Genomic DNA, 16724 nt, shown 5'->3' on the forward strand with positions numbered 1-16724 from the left:
CCCCCCTCCCCCCCTCCCCTTCTCCCCTCCCCTTCCCAGACAATATTGATGTTATTTTCCCTTCTAATATCTTTGGCTCTTTAAACACAGCTGCAATAGTTTGTTAATTATGGGAGGTCCCACCCCTGTCCATGGGGTATAGTGAAGAACAGTTCTTATATAAGCATCATTGAACTGAGTGTCCAAGAGACCAAACACAACTCAGGTTTCAGAAAGACTTTGCCTTTCCAAGTGGAGTGTGCAAAAGATAAGTCTTCAAAACACATCTCATTCCAGACAAACTCTCACCACCAGGGCTTTCTGCTGAATCTGCATTTCTCCCAGCATTTCCCAAGCACATTAACAGAAACATTGAGCAGCTTTTAGAACTAGGCAGAAATCTCAGAAATGTTCTACCAGGATGTGCCTGCAACTCCATCCTCTGCCTTGGACCTGGTCTGCTGCAATTTGCAGGTCAGTAACACAAAGTTTGGGCAATTTCTGCTATCTAATAGAGCCAGCCATGAAATTGCTATTTGCACTGTACTTGTGACTGTGTTTCCCTCCAGGGTCTCTATCTCTGTTTTGTTTAGAATTATTGTCTTTAGAAGTTAATGTAACGTTGAGAATGAATGTGAGGACTACGTATTGTGTGGGCATAGTGGTACTAACCCATGCTTGGCTCCAGATAATCTGATACTGAGAAAACCTCTGTGGTGAATTATTTTCCAATGCTGTAACAGTCTCCTCTTGCTGTGGTACAAAAACCCCTCTCTCTTACCTCTCCCTCATCTCTTACCCAGCCCCACAGCTCCCGAAACAAGAAGGAGCACTGCAGGGAAAAGAAGCTGTTTCTTCACAGGGGACTGCAGGGAGAGCTTTTCTATGCATCCCTGGTTTGATTGTTCAGAACCGCCCCGGTGTCTGCTACGTTGATTTTGAACCTACAGGGCTTAGCTTTGCCCACGTTGTTACTACTCCCTCGGCATAGCTCTGGCTCAGGGGCTTTCTGGGCACAGCTCCAAGACATCAGGATTTTTGTTTGTTTGGTGGTGGTCTTGCTTGTTTGGTTGGTTGGTTTTGTTTGTGGTGTTTTTGCAAGTACCCTGCGTGCCCTTCGCGAGGCAGCCGAGGATCGAGCTGGCGCCGCCGGGCGGCTGCCGAGCCGAGCCTGCCCGCGCTGCCGGCTGTGGCTGTGCCTCTATGCACTGGGCAGAAGTATCGCTGAAGGACTGTGACTGCAGCTCCACCCTGCAGCTGTCTGCACTGCAGAAGCCACAGCCTGCCGACTAACCCCAAGCTGCCGAAGGCAGGAAGGGGAAGCTTGTGTGTCTGCCTCAGACCCTTTCACATCTCGGCCCTGCAGGCGCCCGGTTCTGTCATTGGCGCCGCACTTACCGAATACGGCAAAGCAGCTCTCTAAGACCGAGGCTGGAGTTGGAAAGTAGGCAGGCATTCCTCTTCGTTCAGTGCTGGACACACAAGGGCATCCTTCCACCCAAGTGTGTCCAACAGAGAAGAGCTGTCTGCATTCAGGCACAGTCACTCCTATTTGGTAACTACTGAACACATTCACACATTCTCCTAGCACTCACTAATACGTGCAGCCAACACCTGGCACATATTCCTTGGGTTTTTTGGCATGATTCTCAAGGTTCCAAGACCAAGCCTGACCAGTCTGCTTCCCCTTATCTTTCTGTCCTTACATTGTTGGTAGCACAAGCTCCCTTTTGGGTCCCGGTATCTTCCTTCTCTACGTACTTGTCAAGCTCATCAGTCCTTATCTATTCAGCCTAGCAAGCATCCCTAGAAGTATCTATAGGTATTTATTTCTTTAAGAATTCTTCATGCTTTTCTACACAAGATCACCACAACTGCTGGAAGAGCTGTTTCTGTTATTGCTACACAATCCAGCTGCACATCTGGTAGAAAGTGGTGGTTTGGTACTATGCTGGGTGAGAATTTGCCTCTGGCCTCCCTAGGAGGCAGACTTCATGGGCAGAGAAGAGCTTGCTTTAATATGTGGCATAAGGATATTAAAATAAGGGAGACTCTTCCCTTTGAAGCAAACTATCTCAGTTAAGCTTTTGGCCAGCGAGTTGTTGACACAGTGGATATGGAGGGGTTTGAGGTTAGGTTTTTGATGTGGCTCCTAACAGCAAACTGCAAACTTCTCTGACCTAGCAATATCTAATTTGGAAAAACTGTGTTTTCCTGGGAATGATGGGGCCAGTGGTTGCATTGCAAATCCATGTTTTGTTGGGTTTTGGGAAGCCTCCCCTGCTCTCTAACTATCCTCTGTAAGGTCTTACTTTCACCCTTACCTCAGTGACCCACAGTGGCAGATTCTTGAAGAGCAATGTGAAGCACAGGAAAGAGTCATAACAGTGTGGTAAAGGCATTTGATGTTTAAGTGCTTGGCCAAGCAAGCCTGCTTGAAAGAGCAGAGTTGGAAGTAGGCTAAGCTATTCACTGCAGAGTATCTGCTCAGCCACTCCTGCCATGCCCAGGTAACCAGGCAATCCAATTTCAGCTTGCCTTGCAAAGGTGAGGTCAGTCACTGAGCAGTGGGATGAGGCAGTAAGATGCCAGCAGCACCACACATTCAAGCAAAACCCTTAGGTGGCTGTGGTCTGCTGCACTTGGCACAGTGTTTGCAGCAATCAGGGACACAATAGGGGACTTAAGATGTTGCACTGACCACACTGGTGTCCTTCTACTGAAGGACTTTTCCCTAGAGGAAAAATGGAAGATCAGATCTCATAGACTGCAGAAGTACTCCTGGACTGTAGTACTGATCAGACTGGCAGACTAACTATGTGTTTGCTAGCCAAACATAAAAGCAGGCAGGCAGAAATCAGAGTCTACCTGCAGCTATTTCATGATCCAAAATGTGCATCATTGTTCAAGCCAAGGAAAGCAGCACAGATAAGTGCTGTGTGTCCCAGGAGCTTCCACAGTAATGTGATGCTTCTCCTGTTTACTACATTTGCCTCAATAATGATCCAAAAGCAGCATTTGGTATAGGGTTGAGAGCAGACAAACAGTGGATGTTGATCCACATGGAGCACTCAGAACAAAGCAAAAAGAACTTCAAAGTAGACTCAAATCACTTGCTGAGAAACAGTACTTGTGAGACAGTGGAACAGGTGTACATGGGTCCCAGAATACAAAAAAGAAGATTGAGTGGCCTTTGGAGAGCAGGAGGCCAGTTAATGGTCTTTGGGATGAGTGGCACTTGGGTTATGGGGGAAGTGTGGAAAAAGGCAGCTTGCAGAGAGCTGTGTTATTCCTGTCAGCAGCAGTGCTCTGCATTTTGGAATAGTAAACTGAAAGGAAACTGGGAAAGGAAGTCTGTGCTTTGCTGTTTGAAACAAACTGCTGCTGAACTCCTGTACTGATTTATCTTTCTGCCCTGATATGGTAAAAGCTGCACATCTTGCATGCCTGCGATGTCTTTATGGTGACCTACAGCAGTAGGCTGGGAAGATGCAGGGATACAATTTGTCTCTACAGGAGATGTTTGCTGCTGCAGTAGGCAAACTACAGGCATCTGGCCAGTTCTGAGACAGCAGGTGTTATTTGCTTAAATGACACTGAAGGCTGCTTGCATTTTAGGGGCTTTCTGTTTCTGCTGCTGTTCAGGGTTCTTGTAATTATAAAGAGTGGAAGGTACACTTAGATGAGCAACCATGGTGTCTCAGGGGAGCTGGCAGATGTCATGCTGGATGGAAAAGGCCCTAAAGGGAAGCACCATAACTTAATCTGTAGTACCAATTTGGAAACATCTGTTGCCATTTCTGCACGGCCCCTGCCTTCCTTCTTCTTGGCCCCTAAAGCTACCACTGGCAGATTGCAACTCTCTCTGTGCTTTGCCTGCTTCTCTCTTCCCCTTTCCTGGTACTCGACCCATATGTGCACGACTGACTTGGATCCTGACTGTAACACTACCACTGCAGCAGCACAGCTGGGTATGGAAGGATCTGTTCCTTGGGCACTCCAGGATCTGGATGTGGAAGCACTGCAGTGCTTCCAGATCTGCCCCTTAGAGAACAGCAGAGGAAGGACAGGGCAAGGCAGCTCAGAGATGCCTCTGGTCTTTGAGCAGTAATTGGGCAGAGACCTTGCTGGATGGATACAGTCTCACATCCAGGCAGGGCTACAAAATGGCTTTTTGTCTCTTGGAGATTTTATCTGTCAGCCATTGTTTTGTATAAATGTTTGACCAGAAAAGGTACTTTTCTACTCGGTGAATTATTTGGCCTTTTAAATGTTAACCCTTTAAGAGAAATCCCCTTGTTTCTCTATCAGTAATGAATACATGCAGATGCAGCTACTTTAGCTCAATCTGATAATCTGAGCAGTTTTTCATTGGTTCTTGACATTATCTGTAGAATCGGGCACAGTAATCTCTGCTTTATTATGCTACTGTTGCTGCAGCTTGATCACCAAACCACACAGACTGAACCGTCAAGGGACAGGAGCAGTGTGAAAAGCGAGGCTTCCTTTGTGCTGGTAAGAGTTTCACGTACTTCTGGGCTGGACATTCCAGTACAGGATGGGATACATGATACTTTACTAAAAGTAGAATTCTAGAGTGTTTCTTTTACTGGGAATCTAGAACAGTAAGATCACCAGAAGGGTCTTTGCTCTTTTGTTCTGCTGGTTTTCTCAGCACAAAACCGCTCTATTGGGTTAATTCTGATATTGTTTGTGCTAGAAAGAGGTGTCTTGACAGATTTTTAGGTGCTCTTCTCTGACTGAGACAGACCAACATAAATGAATCCAGCCAAAAGAGCCCTCAATGTTTGGGACTTTGCAGACAAGAACATGCTTTTTAATATATGTATATCTCTGTATCTACATACATAAGTGTGTATGCATGCATATCACTTTATTGCAGCAGTTGTTCTTTGCAGCAGCATTTTGTCAGCCTTTGGGATCCAGGTCTCTCAAATCTAAAAGCTGTTCATGAGCACCAGATTGTGGAAAAATGGCTCTGCAAAGGTGAAGGGAGAAACAGGCTGGTTATATGGGGTGATCTCTGATAATCTGTGCTTTGTTCTCCAGCAGTCTGCACATTAATCTTGTGAAACATCTCTCTGCCCTAGATAAGCTTCTGTCAGCCATGTGCTTAGAGGCCTCAGTGTTCAAGAGGGAGATAATATAGCATTAATTTTTTTGTTAAAGGACCTACAACATATTTTCTTGCAGGAAGAGGATGATCTAAGGAGTGGGCATGATAGACAACCAGACTTAAGAGCACAATGGGTCACTCTGGAGAATGCACACTTGGGGCTGACCTTAATGGGTGGAGGGGTGTGCATGTGGGTCCAGACACACTATTCCCTGTCCCTTTTTCACTTCATAGATGTGAGTCAGTATCCTGCCTTCCATTAGTGCCTGTTGGTGCTACCTCTGGAAGAGACTGAAGCAAAGGAAGGGACTATAGCCAAGGAGCGCAGATCACTTATGACTAATTACTGAGATGTAAGGAGTGGTAGTAAGAGTGTTCAAGGGCCTAGGTCTTCTGTCCCTGTTTCCACCATGCACCACTCCTTGCACCTTGCTGTTGGAGGGAGGGAGAGCAGAGTGCATTTTGGGAAGGCTCAGAGCCACTGCCAAAACAGAGCCTGAAGCTTCTGACTTCCTCTAAGGTTTAGGTGAGCACAGAAGAGCATCCAGAGGTCAGATGCAAAGGCCCTTTTTGGTGAGCCATTAAGTTTCTCTACACAATTGGTCCATTTCCTTTTCTGTATCACATCAAACATAAGCTTCTTGTCCTCAAGTCACCAACAGCCTCTCCTTGTCTTCTTTCTTACTTCCATATCAAGAAGCCAACCCCTTCTGTGATGCCAGCTCTCACTTCCCACTAGATCATCAACTCAACTCCACCTAACCTTCCTCCATGCTACGGCTACACATACTGAAGGTGCTGCCTACAGTTCTCTTGAGCTACCTCAATCTCACTCTTCAAGTCTCTCCTTAAAGTTCTGCTTTGCTGTGTTGCTAAAGCTCAGACAATGTCTAGGCAGCCCCATGTTGAGGCTGTGCTGTCACATTTGGGTATCACTTCCCTTTTCAGTGGTATCTAACAATTTATTTTACCCTACAAATTCCTAAAAGCAAAGGACATCTTTTTATTGTGTGTTCTGCTGGACCCCCAAGGGTGGGTTGGGGGAAAATTCGCCAGAAGTTGGGATATGCAGCCCTGCCATTCCCTTCCCCTCCTGTCATTCTATCAGCTGTCTCTATTTCCCAAAAGTAATTTCAAGTGTTTTTGACCACAGTTTGTATAACACAGATTTTCCAAATGCTCTCAACTGCTTATGCTCAGAGATGTGATTGGTTGATATTACTAATTTTTTTAGCTCTTTTCAGAACTATTTTCCTTTTTTTCACCAACTTTTTGTTTAAAGTGCAAATTCCAGCTGAAGCAATAATGGTGTTCCAAAGGCTGCATGTAGCTGCAATAACATTTCTTTTTACTTCTATGCATCCAAGGGCCATGTGTTAGCTCCTTAACTGCATTCACATGCTGCAGGATCTTGTTCAGTTGGCTATGCACTATTTCCCTGAATAGAATAGAATTAACCAGGTTGGAAGAGACCTTTGAGGTCAAGTCCAACCTATCACCCAACACTATCTAACCAACTAAACCATGGCACCAAGCACCCCATCCAGTCTCTTCCTAAACACCTCCAGTGATGGTGACTCCACCACCTCCCTGGGCAGCCCATTCCAATGGCCAAGCTCTCTTTCTGTGAAGAACTTCTTCCCAACATCCAGCTTAAATAATTCTCCTGTAAGCCTTTCAGTGTTCCACGACCTACTTACAACTACCATTCATGGCTTCTAACACCAAAATTTGCATTTAAACATGCTGTGTTTGTTTCCAGGTGCACTAGAGAGCCAGGAAATGTCTGACATGCTTCAAACACTCTGGAACTGAACAGTGAACTTCTTGAGTGGGAGGAGCAGGGTGGGTGGGTGCAGTTGCAGCAATTACCTGGAAATATTGGCCTGGTTTAGTTCTGCTGGCCTATGTTTGTTTGTGTGCCCAAACAAATTCTTGTAAGCACATGGATAATTTTACTTAATGCAGTATTCTCTATTTCATGTTTAGTCAGTCCTGATGTACTTATCACAGGGATCATATGCAGCTATGATCAGAGTGATAAGCAGAAGAGACTTCACGCCTCTCAGCATCCCTCAGCTAATCAGCTAATGGTGACATTTCCTCTTGGCAACCCCCACTCTGAAGAAGATCTGCAGCAAAACAGGATATTTACTAAAAAAACCTCCCCCAAACCAACAACCCAAAACAAACAAAAAACAACCCCAACAGACCCAAAACTCAAAACCAACATAAATGAAGAGGTGGTGAAGTGGAAGTCAGAGAGATTCTTTTTCTCTCGACCAGTTTCTGAAACATTGTGATTATTTCACTGTTTAATTCAGAAATAGGACACTATGAACAGGCACAGTTACAGGAAACAGCTTCCTAAGTGGATGCTGCTGTCTAGCTTTGTGAAATCTGGGACTGGAAGGACATCTGGGTCATGGAGCCCAGCCTTCTGCTACTGTAGCCATCCGGTTGTTTAGTCCCTTCACTAAAACAATCCTAATGATTGCTGAACACAGACTCTCACTCACTCCTACTCAAGACTGCTTCATACCCTTGGTTGGTTCAAACCCACACTCTTATTCTACAGCCAGGCCATACCCATCTGGTCTTGTTCTGATGATGTACTCAGTGTTTTTCCTTTCCCTCATAAGAAACTTTGTGTGCTGGAAAATTGTCAAATCAGAAACTTTTAATGAAAAAGTGTAATTTTAAATGAGAACTTCACCCATTTGCAGAATGAAAACCTGGTTAAAAAGGAAGATGGGAAATGCAGCATAACCTTGTAAAGAGATAGACACACTTCAGATACCCCTACACAGCCCTTCAGTAACCTAGGTGGTGGCCAGACCCCAAGAACTCTACATCTCATGAGTGCTTTGACTGGGAGTGTATCAGCACTTCCCTCTGACCCTGTCTTTCAGAGTTTTCTTTTAAGGCAAGGAAATACTTCTGGGAAGGAAATATGATTTTAAGGTTCCCACACTGCAGATGAGAATCTCAATTACTTGTCTGGAATTGTATCTTGTGTTTGTGTGTCTGTGAGACAGAAAACTGATGGTCTTTTTTTTTTTTTTTCATATAGGAAATGGGGGAATTTCTAAACCAGAAAATTCCTAGGCTGGAACACCCATCTCTATCCCAGCTTTTGTTCCTGAGCTCAAAACCTTTCACTAGCTCAGGACAATTGCAAGGGGCTTACAGAAAGGCTCCCTCAAAAGTTTTGTGACACTAGCAGGTCAAACAAGCCCTCCTGTAGTGAACAGAAGGGGAAGGTGCAAAAGAGCAGTCATTCGACTCCATAAAAGAAAGCAAGAACCATCATTAAAGGCAGGCAGCAGTGTTTGTGGTGTTGATGGCTTTCAGCAAGTGACTGCTGTTGATGGGCAAGCTGTACTGAAGCTAGAATATACAGAAATTATGTCTGCTTTAGGAGGTCCCTGAGCTGCAAATGTTTAGGGGATTAGAATGTTCTCAGAGAAGAACATCCACGCTTCCCCTATTGCTGTGCCTTTCTCTAAGCGTCTGGTTTTGGTTACTGTCAGAAACAGGATGCCTGGAAACAAGAACTTTCATTCCAACTCGCTGTGGCTCTCTGCTGCTCTTCAACTGTCATAAAGCAGATGCCAAAAAATGCAGAAAGAAAGGAAGACAGAACAGCTCTTGCCCCTGATCAAATGGAAGGAATTAAAAATGTCCTTTCAGGCAGCTGGAGCTGGCATGAGAACAGTTCCTACAGAAGAAATCATGTAGCTGAGTTGGTGCTTTGTCTGACAAAGTCAAGGTCAGCCTGCATCAGGGCTGGCAGAAGCAGGCAGGTAAAGCTTCACCCTGCTGGCACAACACTAACAGAACTGCTTCTAACAATTGTTCTGCTTTAGGTACTGTCTGGAATGGGAGATGTGTGGCAGCTGGGTCTCAAGGTGTGCATCACTGCTGTGCTGCTCTTTCGTGGAGGAAGAGGGAGAGGTAAGAGATCTGGAATAGGTCCACAGTGGGAAGAGGGCCACATACATACAGACTCTAAAGTATGCAGCACAAGATCGTGTGACTGCCCTTTTCCAGTCCAAAGAACTGGTACAGCTGGCTGGCAATGCTAGGCCTAGGGGTTACATTCATCTTATGCAGTGAAGTGTGGTGTAAGAGAGGAAAAACATCATGAGGAGGTGTAGATGAGGTGTCAGTAAAGGAAGCACTAGCAAGTGATGTATTTGATGTACCAAGCAAGGTCTTCTCAGGTGGTACATGAATGCAGCTCAGGTCTCCTTTCTCTGCAGAGTTCCCTGGCAGCCTGAGCTGCCTGAATAACTACGTGACTACTGTGAACTGTGTGTGGGCAACAGAGGAGCCAATGGGCAATGGACCTTTCTACCTACATTTCACCAAGTAAGATTGCTGCACACCAAGAGCTATCTGGTGGTCCTGGCACGATGGTGCAGAGCAGAAATGGGGCCCAATCTGTCACCTCACCACACCCTCCCCAGGCTGCTTTGGAAGCTGCTCCCTTCACAGCATTTTGTTGGACTCACAGCCTTGGGGAGGGCAGCAGAGGTCCAGCACACATACTGTATGATCTTATGCTGGCTTAGGGCAGTGCTTCCTGTTCTTCTGACAGGGCTTTTCTCAGCATACAGAGCTTTCCCATCCCAGCCTCTGCTCCCCATCATCTGGGAACTTCCCCAGTCTGGCCCAGCCTACATGAAATTTCCTATTAAATTTCTAATCACTCCTTGTCTTGCTGTCTTGAAACTAAACCCCTAGTGGTGTATTACACATTAGTTTATTTATATATATATATATATATATATATATATATATACAAAAGAATTTTGAAGGTCCAGTGAGTTATAAGCTTCAGTAACAGATTTAGAATATTATGTGAATAATTTTTTCCTCTACCAGAAGAAATCAGGTGAATAGTTTGCCTCATATATTCTGGACTTCAAAATCTGTGAAAAAATGCCAAGCTGATGAACTGTGGCATCCCAGTTTATTGTGGGATCACATGCAACATGAAAGTCTTGCTAAAAAGTGGCAATATCAGATAATTTAATAATACAGTACTGTTCTCTGGAGGTATTTCCCCAAGATGTCAATAGTAAGCTGTGCTTGTGAACATCAAAAATCCCCAAATGGCAAACCAGCTTCTGACACGCTTTGATTTCAATGCTTGTTTGTTTGTAGCAAAAGAGGCTTTAATGTACGAGGTGCTAGCTCTGTGCTGTGCACTTGTACCTAACTGTCCACCCACTCCTACCCCTGCACCAGCTGCTTTCCTGCCCACAACAGTTAGCAGCCCTCTCACTTTCAGAGAGCAGGGGGCAGGGACCGGGTCCTGTGCACAGCTTTTGGGAGGTTTGGTCCTCTCAGCAGTGAGGTTACAAAAGTGTCTCCTTCTTCCCTCTTTAGCCCTGCCATCCAGCCAGCTTTAGCACTGCTTTCTCTGCCATGTGCACTGAAGAGTTTCATGTTCTTCCAGAACGTGGTTCTGAGCTAAGCTGCTACCCATTTTCCATAAACTGAAATCCACTTAATCATTATGAGTTCAACTTTCAGCCCTTTTATTCTTTTAGCCTCTGGTCCAAGGGCCACAATGCCAGCTGCAAGCTCACTGCCAGAGAGAGCATTCAGGATCAGTACCACTGCACAATCCGTTTTGCCAGACAGATCCTGGAGACAGATGGTTACAGAGTCTCTCTCCAAGGCAGCTTCTTTGGCCACAGTCACACCTATGTCAGCTTTCCAGAGTACAGTCCCCGCAAACACAGTGAGTATGAGCTAGGGCAGCTGCACAGAGGCTTTGGGTAAGTCTGACATGCTCTCAAAGAAAAAGGTGTCTTAAATACAGCAAGTGAAAATAATGGAAATGGACCAGACTGCCCATCCCTGGAGAGCAGACAGTGTGGGGCTTGAGCAGTGAGAATGAAGTCCCAGTGCCTCTGCATTCTGACTTCTCTGGGACTTCACAGAGGGCTGCCTCTGGAGCAATTTTCAAGCAGATTTCTCATCTGCATCATGTTTTCTTGTGCTATGGATAATGTACAATTGGATTGCCTGTATAATTGTGGGGTGGTTGTGTTTTGTTTTGTTTTTCCCTAAGCAATGAAGTGATGAGGAAGCAGAATCGTGGATCTAATGGCACTTCAGAAAAATGCTCTAGTGTTCAGGATCTCAGAACTTGTCTGTTAGTCAGTGTGCTGGAAGCACAGATGTGACATCCAGAGTGGTTCTTGGCTTGCAGACTATGCCTAGGGGATAGACTATCCCCATCAATTGATGGCACTTCTGTAGCTGTTTTAACCTACCCTGTAAGCTAATTTGGTCTACTGATGGTCTTAGTATCATTCTTTAGACCCAGCTTTATCTTCAGGACTTTAGCCAGCCAAGTATCATGCATCTTCTCTATTTGCAGTAAAACTGGATCCACCTTTGAATGTCCAGAGCAATGCCACTGCCAGCAAGTGTCAGATATGGTGGAGTGTGCCCACATACCTTGCTGAAATTCTTCAATACGAGTTGCAGTACAAGGAGTACAGCATGTCCTGGGAGGTAACTGGAGGCACACACTGATCCTGCCATGCTCTTTGGGTGCAATGGCCTTGCCATTCAGCTCAGGGCCCTCTGGCAGCTAACTGTTGTAAGCAAACAGGGGAGAGAAAGAGTATTTAAAAGACCACCCCTCTGCACAGCCCTGTTGACAGAAACTCCTTGTGATGCCTTGCAGATGGCGCTGAACAAGACAGTGCCCAGCTGGCTGCCAGAGCTGGCAATTGAAGCCTCCGAGCTCCGCAGCGGCGTGGCTTACGCTGCGCGGGTTCGCTGCAAAGTCTCTGACAGTGAGGATTCATACCAGAGCCAGTGGAGTGAGTGGAGCCAGACAACAGTGTTTCAGAGAGCAGGTAAAAACCACCTTGTTTTAATCTCAGCTCATGTCTTTTCAGGTCCATGTTACCAAAAAAGGGAGGATACCTGGTAAAACGAAGCTCAAATCAGAAGCAGCTTCCTTCCAGTTTTCATAGTCCAGGTCTTCAGCTACCTGTCTTGTTTGCATTGCTTGGTTATTTGGGGTTCTGCTTTGACTCCCAGACTTTTTATCAACTATCTTCTGTGCTGATTCTTTTCCTAGATGTACCAAAACTGTCTGAAAAGATCCTTAATACTAGAACTATGCAATTCTTGTTCATTCCTCTGAGTTTCACCACTCTACTCTACCTTTGTTGGAACTACAAGCTTTCTTCAAGGTATGCTATAGTTTTTCATTAAGCTCCCCTTGACCTCTAAGCCTGAAGAAGGTAAATCAAGAGTCCTTATGTCCTTTTTGATCCCTATTTCTGAAAATAATTGAGTCTGTACAGCAAAAACTCTACTGAAAGTCTTGGGACACAACCTGTTCCTTTGTTGATGATAGTTAATGATCCACTACACAATCCTTAAGGAGACCAAAGTGCCTTTGTGGCACCCAAACTCAGCTCAAGCTCAAGGCTGGTGGTCTCTTGGAGTTAAAGAAATTTAAAGACATGGACATTTTTATTTTTTTTTGGTTAAGTTTCATGTAGCTACATTGAAAGTGTAAGTACACTGCAGTCTATAAAAGCAGTTAAACTGATGTCAATGTTAAACCACTTGTGACGTGCCTGGCAGTAGTCAGCATGTAGAATACCAATGTAGGTGAGAAACTCACTCAGATTCAGTTTCTTAGGTTTTGGGAGCAACTTGTGCAGAGAGAAAGCCTCTCTAGCATTATCTGGCCACACGTTGTTGTGCTCTGCAGACACAGCACTCCTGCAGAAATAGAATACACGATGGCTAGATGCTAAAATATTGCCACAAGTTAGGCTCTGAGAACAGGACTAAGATGTCTGGCAGAATTTCTCTTAACATAGTGAAACTAGAATGCTCTACAATGCTTCCAGAAACAGTGGTTTAGATCAAATAACTTTCTCAATGAATGCCTAAATAACCCAGTGCATATAATGAGTAATAGACTAGCATTGAGTTTGTGGCACATAGCATTCCTCAGAAACTTTGAAGAGTACATCTCAGGTTGGAAACTTTGGCTGCATGCACAGGAGACAGACAATTGACTGAAATGTCAGATACCCTGTGAAATAGGCTGCTTGTGCAATCTTGCAAAGATAAGAGTGGGGCTTTTATCTGATCAGTGTGCTGGATTGTTGGGGCACAATGCAGAAGAATTGCCTGTCGGGTTTTGTTGTTTTCAGTGTTGTTTTCTCACTTCAGGGCGAAAAGTCTCTCGTGCTTTAACATCCCCACACCAGCTGCTTTCTTTCAGCCACTCTATAATCTGCACAATGGGAATTTTAAGGTAACAAGTTTAATTTCTTTCTTATGACCCTTGGTATACAAGGGGAGGAATTCTTTTTCTTGGGATCAATCATTCTAGCTCCTTAACACAGTTACTAACACATGGTTCCAGTCTTCCTGAGAGTTTACATGTTCTCAGTTTCCTTCTTCCACATGCTAGCTGCACCAGAGCCTTCTGCCTAGCTTCCCTCCTTAGGAACAAAACCCATTCAGTCATTCACTCCTTATCCACGCTGAACATGAAAAGTATACCCTGTCTTTACAAAGCCAAGGCAATACAAGCACTTTGTAGCATCTTCTAGAGGCAAAATCTTGGGAATTTCTAGTGAAATCTTGTGAAATTAGCAGGCAGGTTCTCCATCCCATTACAGTGCCTTTACCCAGTAGATTTGCACTAAATCTCTGGATTACTGTGCCAAAGCCATACAGAAAGACAGTTATTCTGCAAATTCCAGCCCTAGTAAAAATGCCTGAGCTTAAGGAAGAATTTTTTTTACAATAAGGGTGATGAAACACTAGAACAGGTTGATCAGAGAGGTGGTAGAAGCTCCATCCCTGAAAACATTCCAGGTCAGGTTGGACAAGGCTTTGAGCAAACTGGTCTAGTTAAAGATGTCCCTGCTGACTACAGGGGGGTTGGGCTAGATGACCTTTAAGAGTCCCTACTAATCCAAAGTGTTCTGTGAAATTACTGATCATTTCACCAGGACTGGGTTGGACCTAATGAGGCTTGTAGCCAACACAGAAAAGAAGAGACCAGCAGCTCAAACAAAGTGACTGCAGATGAAGTTTCTGATCTAAACACCCAAGAAGTGATTTCCCAGATCTCCTTGAAATCTATGGACAGCACAGATCTGGTTGCTGCAGAAGAAAAGTTCATATTTGGTGCAGGTCCAAGCCAGCAGTATGTCCCCAGCAAGTATTTAAGAGCTGACCAGACAGAAGTAAGGATGGGACTGTTGTTCACACAAAACCATGCTGATGATACAGTTGGCCTGAAAATCTCTGAAACAATTAAAGCCAACCTTGAGAGCCCTAGCATGGGAAGGAATGATCCCACTCACTCACAGGATGAAAAGGGCGACTTACTTACGCACCAGGAATCCTTGGAGATAGCTAATGTGTCCTTCAGCAGTAGTGACTATTGTACTTTGTGTGACAATGACACCACAGGAGGTCTGATTCCTGCTGAACTACTGAAGCTCTAGAATGGTAACAGTCTTGTCAAGCATCAGAATGATTAGGGTGACCTTCCCTGAGGAATACTGCCTGCAAAGGGCTTTGTGCTGTCTTCTCAGCTCCCAACACTGTCTTTCCAAGTGGATCAAACGGTGACTGTGCACACTGTTAAGTAGAGTTTCAATTTCTGTACTTCAAAACCAGAATGTGACCAACTCCTGGCTAGAAAATACTACCTCTACTGTCATGGCAAGCCTGACTCCAACAGTGGCTGCTGCTCAGAAGACATATGGCCATACCCTTTCCTTAATTAACCTCCTGCAGCATCAGAAGTTCAGCACCCCTCTAGTCCAAGGAAGCAGCAGCACACTTGCTGCTTTTCCTCTGGAAGAGCTATTGGACTTGTGTGCCTCACAGAAGCAGCAATATCTGCAATGTGCTGAACCATGATTTAACCCTATTTTAAAACCATGTATGATTCTTCATAAAACCACGATAAACAATTTTTGCTAAAGAGGGTAATTTTGCTTTTTAATATGCCATCGATGACTTCAAAGGGTTCCTGATTTCATCAGAATTTATAATTGCACTATTTAGAGAGAATCAGGCAGTGGACATTGTTCTTTATTATCACAGAATGGTTGCAACTACTTTAACAAAATTTTATTCCAAGGTAAGTGGCTGGGCTGATCTAATGGAGAACAGTGAAAAGCAAGAATAGCTCAAACAAGCTGTACTTAATCACAAAACAGGCCAAGCCCACTGCCTCTCCAGAGCTTTTATTACTTCTCCAGAAATGGCAAGTTTATTTTCTGCCTTAGACACCCTATATATGATTACCCACCAACCAGATTCCTGGAGCCTTAGTTACATCTCCAAGATCTAAAGGGCTCAACAGCTTTAGTAAGCATACCGAGGTGTGTACATGTGCACCTACACCGTAGTCACATTCATTCCTCTTTGGAAGGTCTTCCCTTGTCCCTCTGGTGACTGCCAGTACTGATTATTTTTGGCAATGCAAAGAAAGATTTCAGTGATAAGTAACAAAGTAGACTGAGACATCCATCCCAAAACCACTACTGGGGGAAGCCTTCATCTGGAGGAAGCACAGCAACAGAAGGAGTTCATGTCCACCTTGTGTGACAGCCAGAGGAGGTGCCAGCAGTGATTTGTTTTCAGTCTTGTAAGCACAGGGCTTTTCTGCTACCTAAAAAAAAAATCCCCTCTCTAGTCTTTCTTATCTTTTAAAAACTATATCTAAGTGTGTGTTTTATGCTGTACCACAATCTAGTGGCAGAAGAAGAATGAGATGCTACTGTCATTAACAGTTGCTATAATTTCCTCTAAAAAAGAAAATCTGTAGAACAAGACCACATGGCTGAAGGATTTTGGGGATCCCCAACTTTTAGAACCCTTAGTGTGGCTCGATGCAGTGTGCCAAATCTCAAATCTTCAGAATTGGAGAGATGCTTCCTGAAACTGAGAGATCAGCTGTGTCTGGAATCTCTCAAAATCTACACAGCCCTTGCTTATGAACTTGTCTGCACAGAAGTGGAACCAATTTCATAAACTCTTGGTCAGTTAACTAGGTGTGCTGCACTGGTGGTAGTAGTTGGAAGGGGAGTAGGAACGACTCTACTCAGATCCAAGTGAGGAGCATCAGGTCAGGCTATGGAAGGGAGAGCACAAAACTTAATGAGACAGAGAAGCAAAAGGAAATCGACTGAATGTAGTAGGGAAATATTTGATAAAAATGAAGTCATGGATGCTGCTGCCTATGTCCATCAGGCCAGGACAGTCTGGAGAAGATGACAGGCTGATGGTTAAAGGGCAGAGTAATTAATGGCTGAATTCTATGACCTTAAAGGTCTTTTCCAGCCTCAACAATTCTATGATTCTATAATTAATGCAAACTTTAATTTTTCAGATGTTAGTGTTTGAGAGTTTTGGAAAGAACTTTGACTATATGAAGCATTAGGAAAAGTTGGTTTGAAAACATTATAGAACAAGTAGGAGAGGGAAGAAGTAAATGCTCTCTCCAGTTTGCAGATGAAAGCACTATGTCAATGCTGCTCCTGCCAGCACCAGGAAAAAAAGGCGGCTCCTAAGTGAAGAC

At 44.5% G+C, this 16724-nt stretch overlaps 1 protein-coding gene across 1 annotated transcript; it reads left to right on the top strand.

The window, feature by feature from the left end:
- The first annotated feature begins 8967 nt into the window (after positions 1-8967).
- On the top strand, positions 8968-15117 carry LOC128897206 (interleukin-9 receptor-like). The gene is given in 8 exon segments (XM_054161330.1): positions 8968-9073; positions 9382-9490; positions 10678-10871; positions 11517-11653; positions 11829-12003; positions 12231-12345; positions 13346-13430; positions 14137-15117. Coding segments are annotated over 8 exon segments (1443 nt in total). The 5' UTR covers positions 8968-8997; the 3' UTR covers positions 14689-15117.
- Positions 15118-16724: the final 1607 nt, after the last annotated feature.

The sequence above is a fragment of the Dryobates pubescens genome, chromosome 4 (genome assembly GCF_014839835.1).
Source record: "Dryobates pubescens isolate bDryPub1 chromosome 4, bDryPub1.pri, whole genome shotgun sequence".
Taxonomy (NCBI): Eukaryota; Metazoa; Chordata; class Aves; order Piciformes; family Picidae; genus Dryobates; species Dryobates pubescens.